Source organism: Cyprinus carpio, chromosome A1, assembly GCF_018340385.1.
Source record: "Cyprinus carpio isolate SPL01 chromosome A1, ASM1834038v1, whole genome shotgun sequence".
Taxonomy (NCBI): Eukaryota; Metazoa; Chordata; class Actinopteri; order Cypriniformes; family Cyprinidae; genus Cyprinus; species Cyprinus carpio.
In genome coordinates this window covers 28,372,735-28,391,700 of record NC_056572.1, presented here as the reverse complement: position 1 = coordinate 28,391,700, position 18,966 = coordinate 28,372,735, and the positions used below count along the sequence as shown (strand labels likewise).

Genomic DNA, 18,966 nt, shown 5'->3' with positions numbered 1-18,966 from the left:
TCGGTCTACTACACCTTTGTCAGGCAGGTCCTATTTAAGAGATTTCTTGATTGCGAACACAGGTGTGGCTAGAGAAATTGAACTCAGGTGTGATAAACCACAGTTTTACAGGGGGGCAAACACTTCTTCACACAGGGCCTGTAGTTTTGGATTTTGTTGTCCCTTAATAATAAAAACCTTCATTTAAAAATTGCATGTTGTGTTTACTTGTGTTATCTTTGACTAATATTTAAATTTGTTTGATGATCTGAAACATTAAAGTGTGAGAAACATGCAAAAGAAATCAGGAAGTGGGCCAAAACTTTTTCACACCACTGTATTATACATCGAAACGGAATTGCTTTGATCTTTTTCAGACTAATCATGATTTAATAAAACAATCCTGTTAACAGTTTATGTTACTGGAGAATTAGAATCTAATCCTCTTGGGTTCAAGGGCCCAGAATTCACCAGTAACGCCGGGTACGAGACTCTTACCCAGAAGCTATGTGATGGGCGGCGGGCTTGCAAAGATTGTGGAGGAGCTCTTAAACGAATGAGGTAAACAACCGAAAATAATTTTCTGCAAGATACAATGTTTAGCATTGATTAAAAATATTGCACTGTATGTTCCTGTGGCTCAATGGTAGCGCAAAAGGTCGTGGGTTCAATTCCCAGGGAACCGTTACCGGTAAAAAAAAAAAAAAAAATTTATAGCCTTAATACACTGTAAGTCGCTTTAGATAAAAGCGTCTGCTAAATACATATATGCATTGGATAACATAACAATGCGGTTTTCGACTCACAGAGCGTTTGCAGAGGAAAGGTACGCCAAGGAATTGATTACTATTTGCACGCAAAAAACAGGAGGGCAAAGTGAAATTGGGTAAGAAAATATTGTATGTATTATTTAATATATTTATTTTGCTTGTGGTTTTAATACTTGCATACAAATATAAGGTTTATGAGTCTGTCTATCAGTTTTGTTTGTTTTTATTATTATTGCTTTGGTCTTGTAGCACTTTGAAGGCATCATTTGACCAGCTAAAAGCCGGTAAGTAACACTTCAAATTATAATTCGTTTTTAAATCACAATGAGCTTCATTTGCCATGTGACACATGGAATAAAAAAAATCTATTAAACAATAAACAGCACCAGCTACATCTGCTAACTAAACCATACCTTCAAGATCACTTAGAAATATGCTGTTTTCGCTCTCCTAGAAATGGAGAACATTGGAAATTTGCACATTCAGCTCTCTGGGATGTTAAGAGAAGAGGCGAAACGAATGGAGCAGTTCAGAGAGCGACAAAAGGAGCAGCGGGAAAAAGGTGAAATGGCATGTGATGCTTTTATTTACTAAATTTGCAATACGCAAACCATATGCATGCACACAGTTTATTCTATGTCAAGTACTGTACTCTGTGGGGTTCAAACCAAGATGCTTCTTGATACACTTTGAGAAAAAAAGCTAAAGGCAATCTTTGAACTTATTACCACTAAATGGTATATAAGTACCTTGAAGGCACATATTAGTACTTTAACGTGCATAATAGTTTGCATATTAGTACTTTTTAGCTTTTTGGTACTGTCCCATTGACTACTTTGGACACCAGTGTGCCATTGCTTTATTAAAAAGGTGCACAAAAACTTTACTTTTTGCAGTTTGAAGGGGTCATGGAAAAGGTTCAGAGATCAAAGGGTCATTATATAAGAAAACCATGGAGGTATGTCTATTTTTTTTATTGAGATATTTAGTCTGTTCAGTTTTGTAGGCTGTTCAGTTCATCCTGTATTTGCCTAATAGAGACTGAAAGCAGAATATCAGGAAGAGGAAGGGTGAAATGAGAGTGATTTAAATCATCAGTGCATACGCTAACCTCTGTGCAGCTAATGTGCAGGCCGGGGAGGGGGATGGGACTTTGAAATGTTGTAACTTGCCATCTCAGGAAGTCTCACTTCTCTTCTAGAAGTATATTTCTTCTCGCCCGCAGACTTCTTTTCACTTCTACTGACATGGGCTCTGTTTTCACTCAATGTTAGGTTTTCTTTCTTCCTCATATATTTGCAATTTCCTGACAACAGATGACTGCTATAGTGTCAAGAAAAGATGTGTTTCTGTTTTTCTTGGTACATCGAAACAAATTCAGAAAGCAAAGGCACACATTAGGACTCCTGAGGCGAGTTGACATTTAAAGATGAAGTTACTTAGTATTATCGTATAACATTCTGCTTTGATAAACAAAAGAGTTAAAGGAAATCTGATTGGTTCGGGTCAGGAACTGTAAATGTATTTGTGTGACTTGAGGTGAGATGAGGGTTATGATGATGACTAAATTGCAGGAAGTTAGTCCAAACCTCAGAACGCATGGTGTCATGAGCTACCACCATTGTTCATAAGCACACTAGGTTGTTAACGGGACGGTCCCTGTTAGAAAGTAAATAGTAAATGTAATGAAAAGTAAAGAGAAGTTCATTTTTATATCATGTTTAAAACATAGACTTTCTTCAGGGTAGACAGCATATTTAATTCTTCACAAGCAAAAATGAGACATCTGTTAAACTGGTTGGGTGTCTTATCCAATTTTCACCACCCATGTTCTCCAGAGTTTGTTTTAAATAGCAAAGAATAAAAAAAAAACACACTAAAACCCAGAAAAATGTAGGTAGAAAAAAGTATGTTTTTTTTATGTTTATGTACACTGTAAAAAAAGATTACGATACAATACTTCTAATTTGTTCTACTTCAAAATGTAAGGTTTAATTCAATGTGTTATTTATCATTATTGGTGATTATTGTGAAATTCACTAGCAATTTCTGAGTGAAAGTGTTTTCGACACAATGTTTGTTTTTTCAAAAAAAAAAAAAAAAAAAAAAAGTGATAATAATAACATCCTTTTTTAGCTATGCTTAGATTCCTAAAATTTGGACGCTGATTAATTTGGATGCATTTGAATATGTTTATGTTTTGGGTGAGTGAGTCAAAAAAATAATAATTTTCCAGTAGATTACGAAAGTCTAATCTCACTTTTCTTTGGTGACTTTTCATGAGATAAGGAGTGCAGACTAAGGTTAGAATCTAGATAAAGACGAGGGGGAGGTTCCTTCATATTCATTTAAATTTTATTAAACATATTTAATCGTTTGTGGCTCATTTGGCCATCACTCACGTCTAGGTGAGCACTGGCATAACCCTGTATCTTCCTGCTTTTCCCAGTCTAAAAGGACGTATGAACAGAGGTGTAAAGAGGCGGATGAAGCTGAACTGGCTGCTGAAAAGCTCAACAGTACACCCACTGTCACCCCTAAACAATCTGAAAAGGTAAAATGTGGATCATTATGGTTGGAATTTGTGTGGTTGTCTTCAAGTATTACAACATAGAATTCTGTTAAAATATTTTATCGCATGATTGTATTTTTATTTAACTTAATATTCTTAATGTAACATTTTTTACATTTTTTATTTTTTTAATGTACATTTGATTGGTTTTTTATTATTCTTTTTGAAATTTTATTTTTATTATTAGTGAAACCACTGTGAGTATAGCATGAAGACTAGACATGTTTCAAAGGTCATAGATGTTTTTCAAAGAACTTGTTCATGTCTATTAGACACATGAAAAAAAGAACACACAAATACCAGGATCCTATTACTTCTCTTTATTTGCAATGAGCAATTTACTTACACAAGCCTGTTTACACTATCAGGCATGTGATCAGCTAGAGACAAAAAAGAAAGAAAATCTGACCACGCCCACAAGTCACGCCCCCAGCACGCATTTTTAAAAATATATATTTTAGCACATTAAGAGATATATCTAATATTGTAAAAATACATACTGTCCTGTAAAAAATAAAAAGCAGCATTTAATAATCATGACAACAATATAATATATTATAATAAAGTACTATAATATATTATTTATAGTAAAGTATATAGAATTGTTATTATTATTAAATTATTATACCTGCCAAAAGTTTGGAAACATTACAATTCTTACATTTTTTTTAAATAACTATCTTCTGCTCATCAAGGCTGAATTTATTTGATCAAAATAAAGTAAAAAAAAAAAAAGAAATATTGTGAAATATTATTACAAATACAATAAATGTTTACATTTTAATATATAAAATGTTTTTGTTATTCCTGTGATGCCAAAAGCAAGATTTTTTCTTCATCACTACTCCAGTTTTCAGTGTCCACATGATCTTTTAGAAATCATTACAATTTATTTGACTCTCAAGAAACATTTCTGATTTTTATCAATGTTGAAAACAATTTTGCTGCCTCATATTTTTTGTGGAAATGATGAGGCAGTTATATTTTTCAGGATGTTTTGATAAATATAAAGTTTAATGGAACAGCATTTTATGTGCAATTATCAAACATATTATTAAAATTTGTCAATGCATTTATTAAATAGAAATAATTTTAAATGTCTTCACTCATTTTTTGTCACTTTCAGGCATGATAAATAAAATGAATAATTTCTTTATTAGATCTTAAACAAATGTTTGAGTGGTATCATTGTTTCCACAAAAATATTAAGGTTTTAACATTGATAATAATGCGAAATGTTTCTTGAGCAAATCAGCATATTAGAATGATTTCTGAAGGATTATGTGACACTGAAACAACAATAGATTTATAAATGTTTCTAATGACGAATGTTGCATTCCCAAATGCAAATTAAAGTGGCTCAAGCCAAGCACAGCACTAACAATGAATCACAACTAAAAACAATACTGTAACAGCAGACATGTAGCGTGTCACATTACAGCCTATTATATAATTACAGCACAACCTTAGGGTTAGGAGTCAAACTCTCTAATCATTAGGCCACAACTTCCCCACACAGAATCTCCACACTTCCCCACAGTTGACCACACAAAGTATGAAAAATATCCAAAACTTTAAGAGTCAGCTGTCTACGGCATTCCTTAAGATATCAGCATAATAACACTCTCTGGAAAATATTGTCTAATTATTGTTATCAATAAAATCCCAGAAAATATCAAGATATCTTTTTTTTGCCAATATCGCACACCCCTAGCAGGACTTGTAATGTTGGTTGGTACCAGGGTCAGAAATGAATGGGGGCTTGGGGCAAAAATGTCCCCCAAATTTATGATAGGTGCAAAAAGTGTCCCTGCACAATTTACTAAGAATTATTATGGCAGTCACGATTTAAGCGTAATGTGAAATAATGTGAAGTAATGCTGATATTGAACCAGATGTCTTTATATTTGCGTTTTGCAGTGTTTCTTTGTATAATTTATAAAAATATTTGTTTTGTTTTTCATGCTACTGAAATAACCAATGTGAAGTTTTGTTTTTCTAATCTTTCAAAGCAATTAAATATTTCATAAACGGTTCTTAGCTTGTTTTGCCGGTAGCCAGAATATAACTTGGTTTTTCTGCCTACTTGGTGGGATGGTCTGCATTAAAAAATCTCACATAACTTCCTAAATGTTTTAAATGTCATGTTTCAACGTGTTTTTGGTTATTGCAGTTTAACTTGTAAAGGTGTTCCTTTAATTAAAAACAGCTAGTTTGAGATATATAGGCCTATCCCATTTTTGCCCCTCTCCCGCTGTTAAAATGTTTTTAGACTGGTACTTTTACTTGTACTTAAGTAAAATTTCATTAATGTACTGGTACTTTTACTTGAGTAGAATATTTTAGTACTCTTTCCACCTCTGGTGAAAAGTCACTAAATCTAGTGACAAAGTTGCTAAGTTGGCAACACTGCGCATCTTCATTTCTCCTAATATGGGCTAGGCCACGGGTCAAACAGAAAACGCACACTGCGTTAATCACGCGTAAAAAAAAAAAAAGTGCAGTTAAACTGAATTTGCGTAAGCACGTTAATTTTGACAGCCCTAATATGTGTAATTTGTGTGTGTGTGTGTATATATATATATATATAATATATATATATATATATATATATTATATTTATATATTATAATATATGTTGTGTGTGTGTATATTGTGTGTGTGGTGTGTGTGTGTGTGTATATATATATATATATATATATATATTATATATATACACACCACATATACACACACACACACCATATATATATATATATATATATATATATATATATATATAGATATTATAGTATATATATATATATTTGGCAGAATTAATTGATCAAAATGGACCACAAAGGCATAATGTAACAAAAAAATCTATTATTTCAAATAAAGGCTGTTTTTGCTCTTTTGAAACTTTCTATTCAAAGAATATTGAAAAACAGTTTCACGGTTTCCACAAAAATAATAAGCAGCACAACTGTTTTTGACATTTATAATAACAAGAAATGTTTCTTGATCAGCAAATCAGCATATAAGAAAGATTTCGAAGGATCATGAAGAGAAATGACTGCTGAAAATGTAGCTTTGCATCGCAGGAATAAACTAAATAAAATCTATGAAAAAGGAAAACTTAAAAATGAAATAATATTTCACAAGTTTACTGTTTTTTTATGTATTTTTGATCAAATAAATAGAGAATTCTTTCAAAAAAAAATTATCATACTGACCCCAAGATTTTGAACGGTAGTATGATTCTACTTAATTTATGAATTGTTTTACATTTGAAATAAATTTTGGTAAAAATGCTACTGATATCGTTTTGATGCCATGTCTTTTTTAATTCAACAGTTTAATTAATTTGGGTCATATTGTAAAAATGTCAACAAAATGAATTTAGAGATTTTAATTTTGAGAGAAATATGGTCGGCCCAAAAATGAAGTATGCAAAAATATAAAATATCACAGTTTAATATTTACATGCAGTAGGGGGGGGGGAGTAATCCCTGGTTTGTAGGAGCGTGGTCAAAGTGACAATTTCACCTTAAAAAAGATTCAGAGCCAAAAATATGGCGAGTAGAAAATTATGTTAAGTATCAGCTCTGTTCAACAAAAAAAAACACAAAAGAATTGAACCCATATAGGGCAAAGTTAAAAAGAAATGATAACAAAGAAAAATAGGTAGAAATCAAAAAAGTAAGTAAAAAAAAGGATAGTAAAAAAAGATATCGTAGAAGAGTCCTAATATTCCTGAGTAACATAGTAAGAGTAATGCAGACAGATCCAACACACACAGTTCAAACCAGGAAAAAAACATGAAAAAACTTTGGAAAAAAAAACTTAAAAAGTCCTACCAATCTCTGTGAATTAAATAAAATGATAACCCAAATGATGATAAGAATCTCATAACGCTGCCAGCTTTCTATGGTAAGTTTTAACCCCAATCTCTGTGTTATTTGGCTCAGCTTTCATGGTAAATCTTAGGTGAAAATTGTCCTCTACAAAATACGGATCACTCAGTAAATATTTCATCCCTGACATTTAATATTATGCTTTCATCACTATTTAGATTTTGTCTTTCTTAAAAGAAAAATATGAGTGAGGGAATTTCTGAAATCTGGTTTGATTTGACATGGGAACGTCCCACCGAATACTTTTTGAGATCACAGATGTATTTCAATCTTTTTTGTGCTCTATGCCATAACAGACACAAAACAAAGCAAAACAGTGCAGGGATGCAGCAACAGATGCAGGTGAGAATAAAAATACACTTTGTTTTCACACATAGCTTAAAGATTTGCTATCAGTACATCCAAACCAAAAAAAAAAAAACAGTCAGTGATTCTGGTAAAGATTAAGATGCACAATTCAAATAGTTCCAAACAAGAGTCTAAATGCTGCAAATGCTACAAGACTGATGTTTGTTCCCGATTCACAGAGAAACAGTACATGTCAAACGTAGAGCAGCTGGATAAGGTTCGTCAGGAATGGGAGATCACGCACGAGTGCACGTGTGAGGTATAAAAACACACTCGCCTATCTGTTAGCTGGCCTTCACAAATAGCTCTATCTTTCTGCTGAAGGTGTGAACCACATAGAACACACTAAAAATTAACTTCCCTTTTGTCTGTTTTACCCACCATGTACCACATACTCTAAACTCAAATGCAAAAGAAACAAGTACATCCATAACATCAGTTCTGATCATCCTATGTGTCGCTAAGACTGGACTAAATCACCATTTACTGTATTTAATACCTTGTATGGTGAGTTAGCTCAGTCTGTGTCATTCTGCTGACTTCCTTCTGTGTTTGCCCACTGCGGCAAGCATTAATAATAATAAGTTCTATGTGTCGCTGCGACTTCAATATTACGACCACGCAGATGTATTTACATCATGATGTTGAGCTGAATTCTGTGAATTTCTCCAGGTTTTCCAGCAGCAGGAAGATGATCGCATTAACATTTTGAGAAATGCTATTTGGGTCCACTGTAATCACTTTTCCATGCAGTGCGTCAAAGATGATGAGGTCAGTATTACTTACTTACTGATAATAGTTATAGCGGAAAACATTACATACGGTGGAAATATGGAAAAATCAGCATTTTTTTTAAGGCAGAACCATTGTTTTTCATGCACTGGTCAGTTTTGAGATTTTGCTTTTGCTTTCTTAACATGTCTTGTGAAAAAAAAACATCCAAAATACACATTTAAGTGTTTATTTTATGATGTGTTATCTATTAGCGTCTGCAGATTTCAATCTACAGTATATATTTATAAAGGCTGTTTGATGAAAATCAGTGTTTTTATTTTTCATGTCACTCTAATGCCAGAAATGAAAATCACCAAACTTTCCAGTTTTATATATTTTTCTATATACATTTTATGTATATAATATTTAATTTAATTATAAATATTTTATATATATTTAAAATAAAATATATATATATAAAAAAAATTATTTCAGCTAGCGGCCGAGGCAACATTTTCTTATTTTTATTTAGTGTAACTTGATGGACTAAAATAACTAAAAGTAAACCTGAAATAATTTTTTTTTTTTTTTTTTTTGGCAACATTTTAAGTGACTATAACTTTAACTAAATATGAAAACGGAATAAAAACTCAAACTACAAATAAACTATAATAGTATACTATAATATAATATTTAACTTTATTAGTATCTCAATGTATTAGTATCTACTAAAAAAACACTTATCTATATTTTGAAGGTGTTTACAAAATTGGTTCATATTATAATAGTCCTGGTTTTATATATATATACACACACATACATACATACATACCTATATATATATATAATATATATGTATGTATGTATGTATGTGTGTATATATGTATGTATGTATGTGTGTATATATGTATGTATGCAGGTATGTATGTATGTATGTCGCATATCTATATATATATATATATATATATATATATATATATATATATCTATATATATATATATATATATATATTATATAAAAAATTCCTAAAAAGATGTTAAGATGCATTTTTTATTCAAAATATTCAGCATTAAAAACATTTAACTCTAATATAGTATGTCAACAAGAATTTTGAACCTGTTCTGGAAATTTATGCAAATAAGTGCCTCATTTTTAGAGAAGTTGTAATACAAATTAATTGTCTTAATGTACTGTGATGAGTCAGCTGGGGAAGTATGATGATATCTGATTTTTTTACTCTATTCACCTGTGGCATCTCAACATAAAATCACAAATTCATATTCTTTATATTAATGATATGAATGTAAGCAAACTTGTTCCTGTGAACATCACTTGAAACTTTGATGTTTTGTGGAAAACTATCAGGTTTTACACACATGTTGTCTTTAAAGCAATTACATTTGGTATTAAGTGCTAAAAATGCTAAATAGAAGCATTTTCTCTTGTGGTCTCTAACTGTGAATAACTGGCCATATTGTCAAATTAATGATCATTTTTATGCAGTGTTATGAAGAGGTGAGGAATGTGCTAGAACTGTGTGACATCACGGAAGACATCAACAGTTTCATCAAGGCGAAAAGCACTGGCACCACTCCAGCAGGTCAGTGCTTTTCTATATTGTTTTCATATTAAACTTTAATTTGTCAAAATCACAAATTGGCATCATGACGTGGTGTAGTTCAATAACCATACGATGTGATGATGATGATGTCATTCGAGAAGCGTGCGGCTGTGTCTTTGCTTAAACTTTCTGTCTGTGTCCTCAGCACCCATTGTGTTTGAAAACTATTATGAAAGAGAACCAACAACAGACAGCAATGGCATCACACGCTTTGGAGGAGGTGTGATGAAGAGGTGTGTTTTCCACTGCTGGGTCTGTATGTTCATGTATAAGCCTGTGTTAAATATTTGCCATGCTGACAAAACAGAAAACAATGGGAACTGTAAGCCATACTGCTATGTTTTTAACATGCTTTCTATCAGCGATACTAGTGCATTAGTCTTGAAGCTGCTAGCAGAGAGATGTATCACACAAATAGTCATGCAGGCTGAGCTGTGAGAGGCTGGTCTGTATTTAGACTCCATTGAGATGAAACAAGAGTGAGAAAACCAATTGTTTTTAATGGGTTATGGGTCATCAGTGAATACATTATCTGAATCTGTCCTTTAGCTAGTAAATATTTCTTATCAAGATAACTTGTGACCTCACGTTACATGTCATGTTACAAATTTATTTATTTTAATGCACTGTTTTTTTCCCACATGTTTTATGCAGTCATTTATTTTCTTTTTCAAAGGTTTTATATTTTGTTGGGAGGCTATTATGTTGTTTGCTGGGGTGATAATAATGATTGTTTTGTTCAGTCATCAGCTCCATCAGGTACCTATTACAATAATGACCATTTTCGGTCACATCTCTCTCATTTTCTTACTTTCTTCTTCCTTTTTTTTTTCAGATTGCACATTTCAATTTTTAGTTGTAGCCATCTTATAGTTAAGTACCATTTTTTTATTTGTACAATGCAGATGTTATATGTGCCACCACCAGAGGGCACTTCGGCTCACTCTTTAACTTCATTATTTGGGTTTGTGTAGAGTTTTTTAAAATACTTTTTTTATTTTCCAAATTAAAAAGAAAAAACCTAATTCAATAAAAATGTATACAAATATTTTCTCTAGTGTAACCACTTGAAAAGAACAGAAACGTATTTGAGTACTAGTGTTATTTGGAAATTATTTATATACTAACTATTATAGTAGTTATTATTATTTTGAATTAGTTTTTATTTTTATATTTTCAGTTTTCTATCATTTTTGTTTTAGTTATGTTATTTTCTGATTATTTAAATTAGTTTTTTTTTTTATATTTGGTAAGATAAGATCTATTTAGATAATGTTTTTTTTTTTTTTTTTGGTACAATATTTTATAGTGTTAGCAAATATTTCTGTTTAGCTTTTTTTCCCAGTTTTATTCATGTTAGTCCTTAACTTTTTTTTATTTCTAACATTTCTAATTTTTAATCATGCTTTTTAAAGTTTAGGTTTAGTTTAATACACACACACACACACACACACACCACACCACACACACACACCACACACACACACACACACACCACAACATATATATATATATATATATATTAGTGCTGTCAAACAATTAATTGCGATTAATCGCATCCAAAATAAAAGTTTTTATTTACATAGTACGTGTGTGTTCTGTGTATATTTATTATCTATATATGAATACACACACATACAGTATATATTTAGAAAATATTTCCATGTATTTCTATGTATATATTTACATTAATATAATTGATGTGATTAATCGTGATTAATCATTTGACAGCACTTATATATATACAGTGACCTCCATAAGTATTAAAACAGTAAAGACAAAATTGTTCTGTTTGCTGTGGAGTCAAGAAATCTGTAAATATGATTAAAAGATTAATATGAGACACAAAGATGTTTTACCAGCTAAGAAGAACAGCACTTTTGGAGTTTTTTTTTACATAAAAAAAAAGTTTACACTTTTACATCATCTCCCTATCTGATGTAAGCATAAGTATTGGAACAGTTGCCTCACAGGTCTTTCTAAGTGCTCATCTGTGTCCTGTTGCATTAATTCTTCAGATATTAAAAGCAGGGAATGTGTCTTAGCAGTTATATCCATTGCTTCTGCATTCTAAGTCTTGCATTTGACGATGACACACACAAACAGGATGAAGTCGAGGAAGCCGACTCTGAGAAAAAAAAAGCAAGCAATTTGGATGATAAAAGAAAAGAGGAAGTCAATTAGAATTACAGGAAAAACAAAGGGCATGGAGAAATCAAGAGTTTGGAAACTACCGGCGGCATCAGCAACCAATGACGACCTGATCGGCTGAGAAAAACAACAGTAGTTGATGACAGACAAATCATAAAAGCTGTGAAAATGAAACCTAAAATACATGTCTGTAAAATCACCAACAACCTCCAGAAAGCTGGGGTGATGCTCTGTCAATCTACAGTCCGCAGGAGAATTTGACAGAGAATTACAGAAGCTACACCGCAAGATGCAAACCTATGATCATCACCAAACATAGAAAGGCAAGATTCTTCACAAATGAGAGCCAGTAGAGTTTTGGAACTTGGGAGTTGATGGACCGATGAGACAAAGATTAACCTTTATCTAAGTGACTGGAAAGCTAAAGTGTGGAGAAAAAAGGGAACTGCAAATGATCCTAAGCATACAAGCTCATCTGTAAAGCTTGGTGGAGGTGGTGTCATGGCATGGGCATGCATGGCTGTCTCGAGAACAGGACCTCTTGATTTTAATGATGACTTAATGTATGATGGCAGTAGCAGAATGAATTTGGAAGGATACAAAATCATCTTGGCTACCAGTATTCCAGAAAATGCCACCAAAATCATTAGAAAGCACTTCATATTGGATCAGGACAATGACCCAAAACACCCTGCCAGTTCAGTCAAGGGCTTTATCAGGGCAAAGAAATGTAAAGTCTTAGATTGCCCAAATCAATTTCCAGATTTAAATCTGATTGAACATTAATTTCACCAGCTGAAGAGGAGACTAAAGGCTCCCCAAAACAAGCAACAGTTGAAAATGGCTGCATTAAAGGCTGGGGGAAAGCATGTCAAAGCATAAGACCAAGAGTCTGGTGATGTCTATGGGTCACAGACTCACTGCTCTGATTGCATGCAAGTGATCTGCAACTAAATATTAGCTTTTAATCTTTTAGTTAGCCACCTTAAATTCAACTGTTCCAATACTTATGTTCACATCAAATAGTGGGATGAACTCTAAAAGTGCTGTTCTTTTTATTTGGTAAAACATGTATGTGTCGAAAGACCTAATAATAAAATGTGACATTCTGTAGTTTTGTCGCATATTCATCTTTTAATCATATTTGCAAATGTCTTGACTCCACAGCAGAGAAAGCAATTTTGTCTTTACTGTTCCAATACTTATGGAGGGCACTGTATATATATATTACAATATTATACAATATATATGGTCTATTTTTTTTTCAGGTGACACTGCAGATGGAGTGTATGCCTCCATTCCTGGATTTCCACAAGCGACTTCAAACAGTGCTGGCTCTAAAAGCGACACATTCCAGGCTCAGTATGACTATGTGGCTCAGGTACAACAGTTTTGTTAAATGAAAAAAAGAAATAAAAATAAAATAACTGCAAATGATTAAAATGACTGTACAGGAGAATAGTAAGAATATGCATTCACTATGGACTATTATTTTAAAGATGCACAATTTTAAATGAAATAGATTTGAAAGTATTTATTGTCTTTTTTATATTTTTTCAGTTTTTTCAATTTTGTTTTTTTGGTTTTTGTTATGTATGTTAAGTAAAATGTTAATATCCTTTTTTGGATGTTGCGGAAATGTTTACTGCAGTCTGATGAGAGACTGTCGTGCGTGCAGGGCGCTGATGAGCTCTCCATCTCTGCGGGGGAAGTGCTGGTCGTGGTGGAACAGGGAGGAGACGGCTGGTGGACGGTGGAGAGGGATGGCAAGACTGGGCTGGTGCCAGGCTCCTACTTGGCCAAGATATGAATCAAGAGTCTAGCAAAAACTGCAAAGTCTCTCCATGTCCTTAAACACTCTCTAATAACAGAGTTATTGAGGGCACTCCCTATAAAAGTGTCTTAGAGGAGGATTTGCTTGCTAAATGCATTTAAGCAGTAGCACATCCACACTGAAAATCTGTATAGAACGTAGTAAATAAATCAAAACGGGTTCATATGTATATTAAAAACTGTTAGTTATACATGACTATTGTAATTGTTGAGATAGAGATTTATATTTATTATAAAAATGTATTTATTGTGAATGAAAAACATAAGAATGTTTAACAGAAAATGAGTAGCCACTACGGACTTGCCATGATTTAGTTCACGCGAAGATGCACAGCCTAAACAGATTTTAGTGTACATAGATATTTAAACAGAGTTCAAAATTTCATCTCTATTTACTTTTTGGAAAGTTAATCAGTGTGATTTATTTTTAAAAATATTATAGCATCTATAATAGAGCACTAGGTTCAGCATTTTGCATTTATCACTTGTACTGCACAAAATAAAAGCTATGTAATGATCATTGCATCATGTCGCCGTTGACAGAATGTAAGTTGGATAATGGTTTGAACACTGTGGTTGGTTTTCAAGAGCACTGAAAGGCAGTTGGTTAAGAGAAACTAACCTGGGACAACCGTTTTAAAGTTTAAACACAATGACCTTCTTTGTCTTGTCCCCATGTTTCAAGTTTCCAAAAGGCCAAGGGACCAGTCCGTTAAATTTCTCAGTCACGGTATTGGACTTGTTCTATCATATTTGAAATGTGAATGAAATCCTAGTCTATTTCTGCACATAAATGTCTAGAAAACAGTCAATTACTTTGTTTCCCTCTTAATTCTGTTTTCTTCATCTCGCATTTCGGTTTTTTTGTTTCCACCACCACACACACACACACAAAAACACAATTGCAATTACAAGTTCATAGCTCACAATTCTAATTCAGTTTATAATTTATATAAACCTAGAACTGCAAGATATAAAAAGAAATTAGATGTAATATGAAATTGCAGGTTGGTAGTATAGTAACTTTCTTTACAAGCCTTTTTTTTTCAGTACACAAACCCATGCTAATTCTTTATCAGGTATCTGGTTAAAAAGTTTCACATTGCTCTTTTGCACAGATCTTATTTCACCACTGTCAGGACCTGTTCAGTTACAGTAAGTATAATGATAGAGGGGAAACCCACATGACAGTTGTATTTAATTGCATTTCAACTTTCTACTATTAATAACCTATCATTTTGACTTGCAGGTGTTGTGCTGTTATTTAGGGATCCAAGAACGCAGCGACCTAACTTCCCCCTCTAGATAATGTGTGATGGTATGCTGCTTAGCATGACCATCTCTGCAAGCAGTTGGGACACACCCCCCTTCCTGGGAAAGGACTGAGCTTCGACCCTGTTCGTTGCTACTGTATCAAGTGTTTAGGCCGCCTGACTGAAGAAAGACCCCAGACAAGGCATCTTTCAACATCTGTGATGTGTTTTGTGTGCCTTGTGCACTATGGAATTGCTCAAGAGTGAGAAAACGGTCATGAATAATATAGTTGTGCTCCAAGAAGTTACATTACAGAGCTTCAGACAAAAAAATAAATAAATAAAAAAAAAGCATCTTAAGCATCATCAAATCTTTTCTGAAGGATCATGGAGTAATGGCTGCTAAAAGTTTATCTTTATCATCACAGTAATAAATTACATGAAAATACATTAAAATAGAAATATTTCAATATTACTGTGTTCAAAAAAGATTAAACCTTGGTGAGGATATTACGCTAAATTATTCACATCAATGAAATGAAACAACAACAGATGTCAACTTATGAAACATTTATTTTAAGATCGATATTACAATCTTATTTCACCATTTTTCCTCCCTATGTACATTCATTTAAAATAATACACTGTTGAGCCTGTTCAACATATCTATATGTTATCCAAACTAACTTAGAAATCTATTACTAGACTAGTAATGTTCACACTGTAAGCAATGGAAAAACAAAAAAAGAAGATAAGAGTTCAGTAAATGGTAGGTAGAGCATCTAGGGCATCCTCCAAACCTCTTTACACTTTACATGCAAACTGATGTGAATCCCATTTTGAACCTTTAGCTGTACGATTGGACCCACAATGCCAAGCAATCTTGTGTGGTCAATCCAGACCTGTCTCTCACACTGCCACTGTCCCTGAGCGACTGAGGACTGGTGATGGGTGACATCTGAGACAGCAGTACCACGAGTCTATCCTCTTGTATCAAAGCACTTCCCCATCCCAACCATTTACCATCTTGGTATTTGTAATATATAACTAAACCGTACACATAGTGCAAACTAACAAATGAGGAAAGCATACATTCCACATATTATTCCATACAATAACAGAATCTTCCTCTCCATATAACAGAGACAAGGAAGAGAAAATGTTAACTTTTCTTTTGTTAAAGTCTTTTCAGCGGGATTAAAAACTGGCTGTTTGCCATTTTGCAGTCTGGCCCGACGCCTTTGAGAGAAAAACAAAGGTTTAAATTAAAATGCAGTCGTTTTTCAGTGACATATACTGTATAAATAAAGAGTATGCACTTTGTTTCACCCATCACCAGTGCAACGTGTGAGCAAACCCTGTGTAATGTGTGTAGAAACAGAGATAAATTAGGGCGTATCCAGTGTGCCACCTGAGCCCAGTGTGTTTGTGTTTGTGTGTGAATGAAAAGAGAAAGTCTGTCTGCTAGGTTCTTTCATGCATACGTCGCTCCGGTGATGAGGAGCTCGTAGGCCGGGTCTCGGCTTCTGCGACACAGCACCACACAAGCACACAGCATTCCCAGCATCTGTTTTCAACAATGATAATAATTACAAATATTTCTTGAGCAGCAAACAGCTGTCATGTCAAATTGCCTTTGTGAAAATAGTCTACATCTAGTGTAATTTATGCAAGTTTGCCAAGAACAACTTAAGCCAGTGCCCCGGTTCTTGCTAGTTAATTGAGGCAGACTGAGTCAGTTACCATGTGTAAATCACAGGCAGAGGGACTTTGGAACAGTATGAATGTCAAAATCTGTTATTGAGCAGCTACAGGGCAACAAAAGCACATACTGACGCTGCACGAGTGCTGCCGTCCCAGAGCTCTGTCTGATGGGGACAAAAGAGATCCACTGAAGCTGCCGTACAAGCCTTGCATTGTTGATTCTTAGTCTAAGCCAGGGGTTCCCAAAATTATTTTGTCAGTCAAACCCCTCTACTTACCTGAAGTACCCCTTGAGAATTTAAGATAATATTTCAGTAATTTAACGTCACATTTGCATTCATGATTCTCTGATATTGGTTAATGCTTTCATGACAAGTAAGTGAACAAATAAAACAGTTATAGTTAATAATTTATATTTATATTTATTTTATATATATATATATATATATATATATATATATATATATATATATAAATATTAACTATAACTGTAAAACCATAATAATTTTTATATATATATATATATATATATATATATATATATATATATATATATATATATATATAAAAAAATTATTATGGTTTTAACTATAATTGTAAAAATGAATACAGAAATATATTACTGTTTTAAAATATAATTATATTGTAAAATAAAAGAATATTTGATCATCATAATAATTTTATAGGTTACAATACTAATATTTATGTCTTAAATTCTTCACCTTTAAACATTCAAACTCTCAAGCTTTTATTTTGCGGAATATAAAATGCTGTAAACTTCTGATCTCTAAAATATAGTAAAATTATGCAAATTTGTCAAATAAATTAAATCTAGCACACATTGCATTCCCAAATGCACGTTAAAGGTGCTGTATGTAAGATTTTGACTCTACTCAAGCATAAAAATACCATAATGTTTGCAGATCTTTAAGAAACATGCTACGTTAACATACTTGTTTATCTGAAAAACGATACTACAGTCAGTTATTCTCCTTTGAAAATGTGCGTTCCAGGCCGGAATGTCAATGTTTGTTTTGGTTTGTGAAACCCGTCCACTGCCAGTTTACCCAAATGTATTTCGGTATTTCCGGTTGCCAGTTGGCGGAAAACACTGCGTATTTCATTTTATTCATCATCAAATGCGCTCGTTCTTTTTTGTGTCGTCAATCTGGCAACCTGCGTGTGCATCAAATCTGAGGAAGAGGGGCCGGGTAAAAAAAACATGCTCAAATATTTTGAATTTGGACTGCAATACCTAGTTCAACCACTTGGTGTCAATCCTACATACAGCACCTTTTAAACAGCACATGCTGAGATGAAGTTGGCTGAATTTACTGTAAACCGAAAAGCACTGAGACACAGTGCATCAGACTATACAGTGTTTCACTAAATCGCAGCCATCGCTTTGATAATAGCACTCAGCTTTATCGTGTTTATCACAGCACCATTTATTAATTTTAATTTCATATGCAGTATACTTATTTTCTCATCAACTCAAGAACCCCCATTTGGGAAATCTTGATTTATGCATTTTCATTACAAAAAAATAAAAATAAAAAAAATAGTGAGAAAATTAAATTCTAAGATAATCTGTCAAATGAAAAAAATCTGAATAGCATACCTGAATTGCAGCAAACGTCAGAGCGGCCCAGATGACGTACATCATTATCTCTTTCAGTTTCTTCACAACCAGGGCTTCACATCCCTAAGATGGTTTAACAAACACATTAACATCAAACACAGGCTTCCTTGGCTTCATCATCTACACTCACAGTCACAAGCACATCTCTCACCTCAGGATAGAGGTCTCCGGGGGGGCGGGAGAGGGAGCCGGTGCAGTTGTTCATGTTGGGTTTGCAGCAGCTCAGCGCCACACTGTTGTTTCCTAGACTCCTTAAACCAACGCGTGTTTCTTCCAGTCTGAGTAGTTGGTGATGCCACAGCAATGGAGCTTCAAGTTGTGATAAAGACAGTATATGTGATTTTATTAGGGTTGGAATTGATTTATTAACAATACATACAGAACATTCTGTACACCTCCTCGTTAAGCAGGCTCACCTGTCTCTGAACATAGTCAATAGCACGGCTTGGAGCATTCCGTTGTTGGTGCCGTTGTACTTTCAT

At 33.3% G+C, this 18,966-nt stretch overlaps 2 protein-coding genes and 2 long non-coding RNA genes across 4 annotated transcripts; 3 read left to right on the top strand and 1 right to left on the bottom strand.

The window, feature by feature from the left end:
- The first annotated feature begins 839 nt into the window (after window positions 1-839).
- On the top strand, window positions 840-1,299 carry LOC122145646. Its single transcript, XR_006160460.1, has 3 exons — window positions 840-865; window positions 999-1,033; window positions 1,204-1,299. It is a non-coding gene; the product is annotated as an uncharacterized LOC122145646 (long non-coding RNA).
- A 184-nt stretch (window positions 1,300-1,483) lies between these two features.
- LOC109056825 (proline-serine-threonine phosphatase-interacting protein 1-like) lies at window positions 1,484-10,361 on the top strand. The gene is made up of 8 exons (XM_042760259.1): window positions 1,484-1,494; window positions 1,653-1,707; window positions 3,199-3,303; window positions 7,514-7,559; window positions 7,745-7,824; window positions 8,238-8,336; window positions 9,784-9,880; window positions 10,047-10,361. Exons 1-8 carry the CDS (start codon window positions 1,484-1,486, stop codon window positions 10,337-10,339), a joined length of 786 nt encoding a protein of 261 aa, XP_042616193.1. The 3' UTR covers window positions 10,340-10,361.
- A 2,878-nt stretch (window positions 10,362-13,239) lies between these two features.
- Window positions 13,240-15,516, top strand: LOC122134614. Its single transcript, XR_006160459.1, has 3 exons — window positions 13,240-13,433; window positions 13,731-15,040; window positions 15,135-15,516. It is a non-coding gene; the product is annotated as an uncharacterized LOC122134614 (long non-coding RNA).
- A 177-nt stretch (window positions 15,517-15,693) lies between these two features.
- LOC122145623 (tetraspanin-3-like) lies at window positions 15,694-18,966 on the bottom strand. Its single transcript, XM_042760128.1, is given in 6 exon segments — window positions 15,694-16,705; window positions 18,464-18,547; window positions 18,636-18,725; window positions 18,727-18,753; window positions 18,755-18,793; window positions 18,901-18,966. Coding segments are annotated over 6 exon segments (399 nt in total). The 3' UTR covers window positions 15,694-16,612.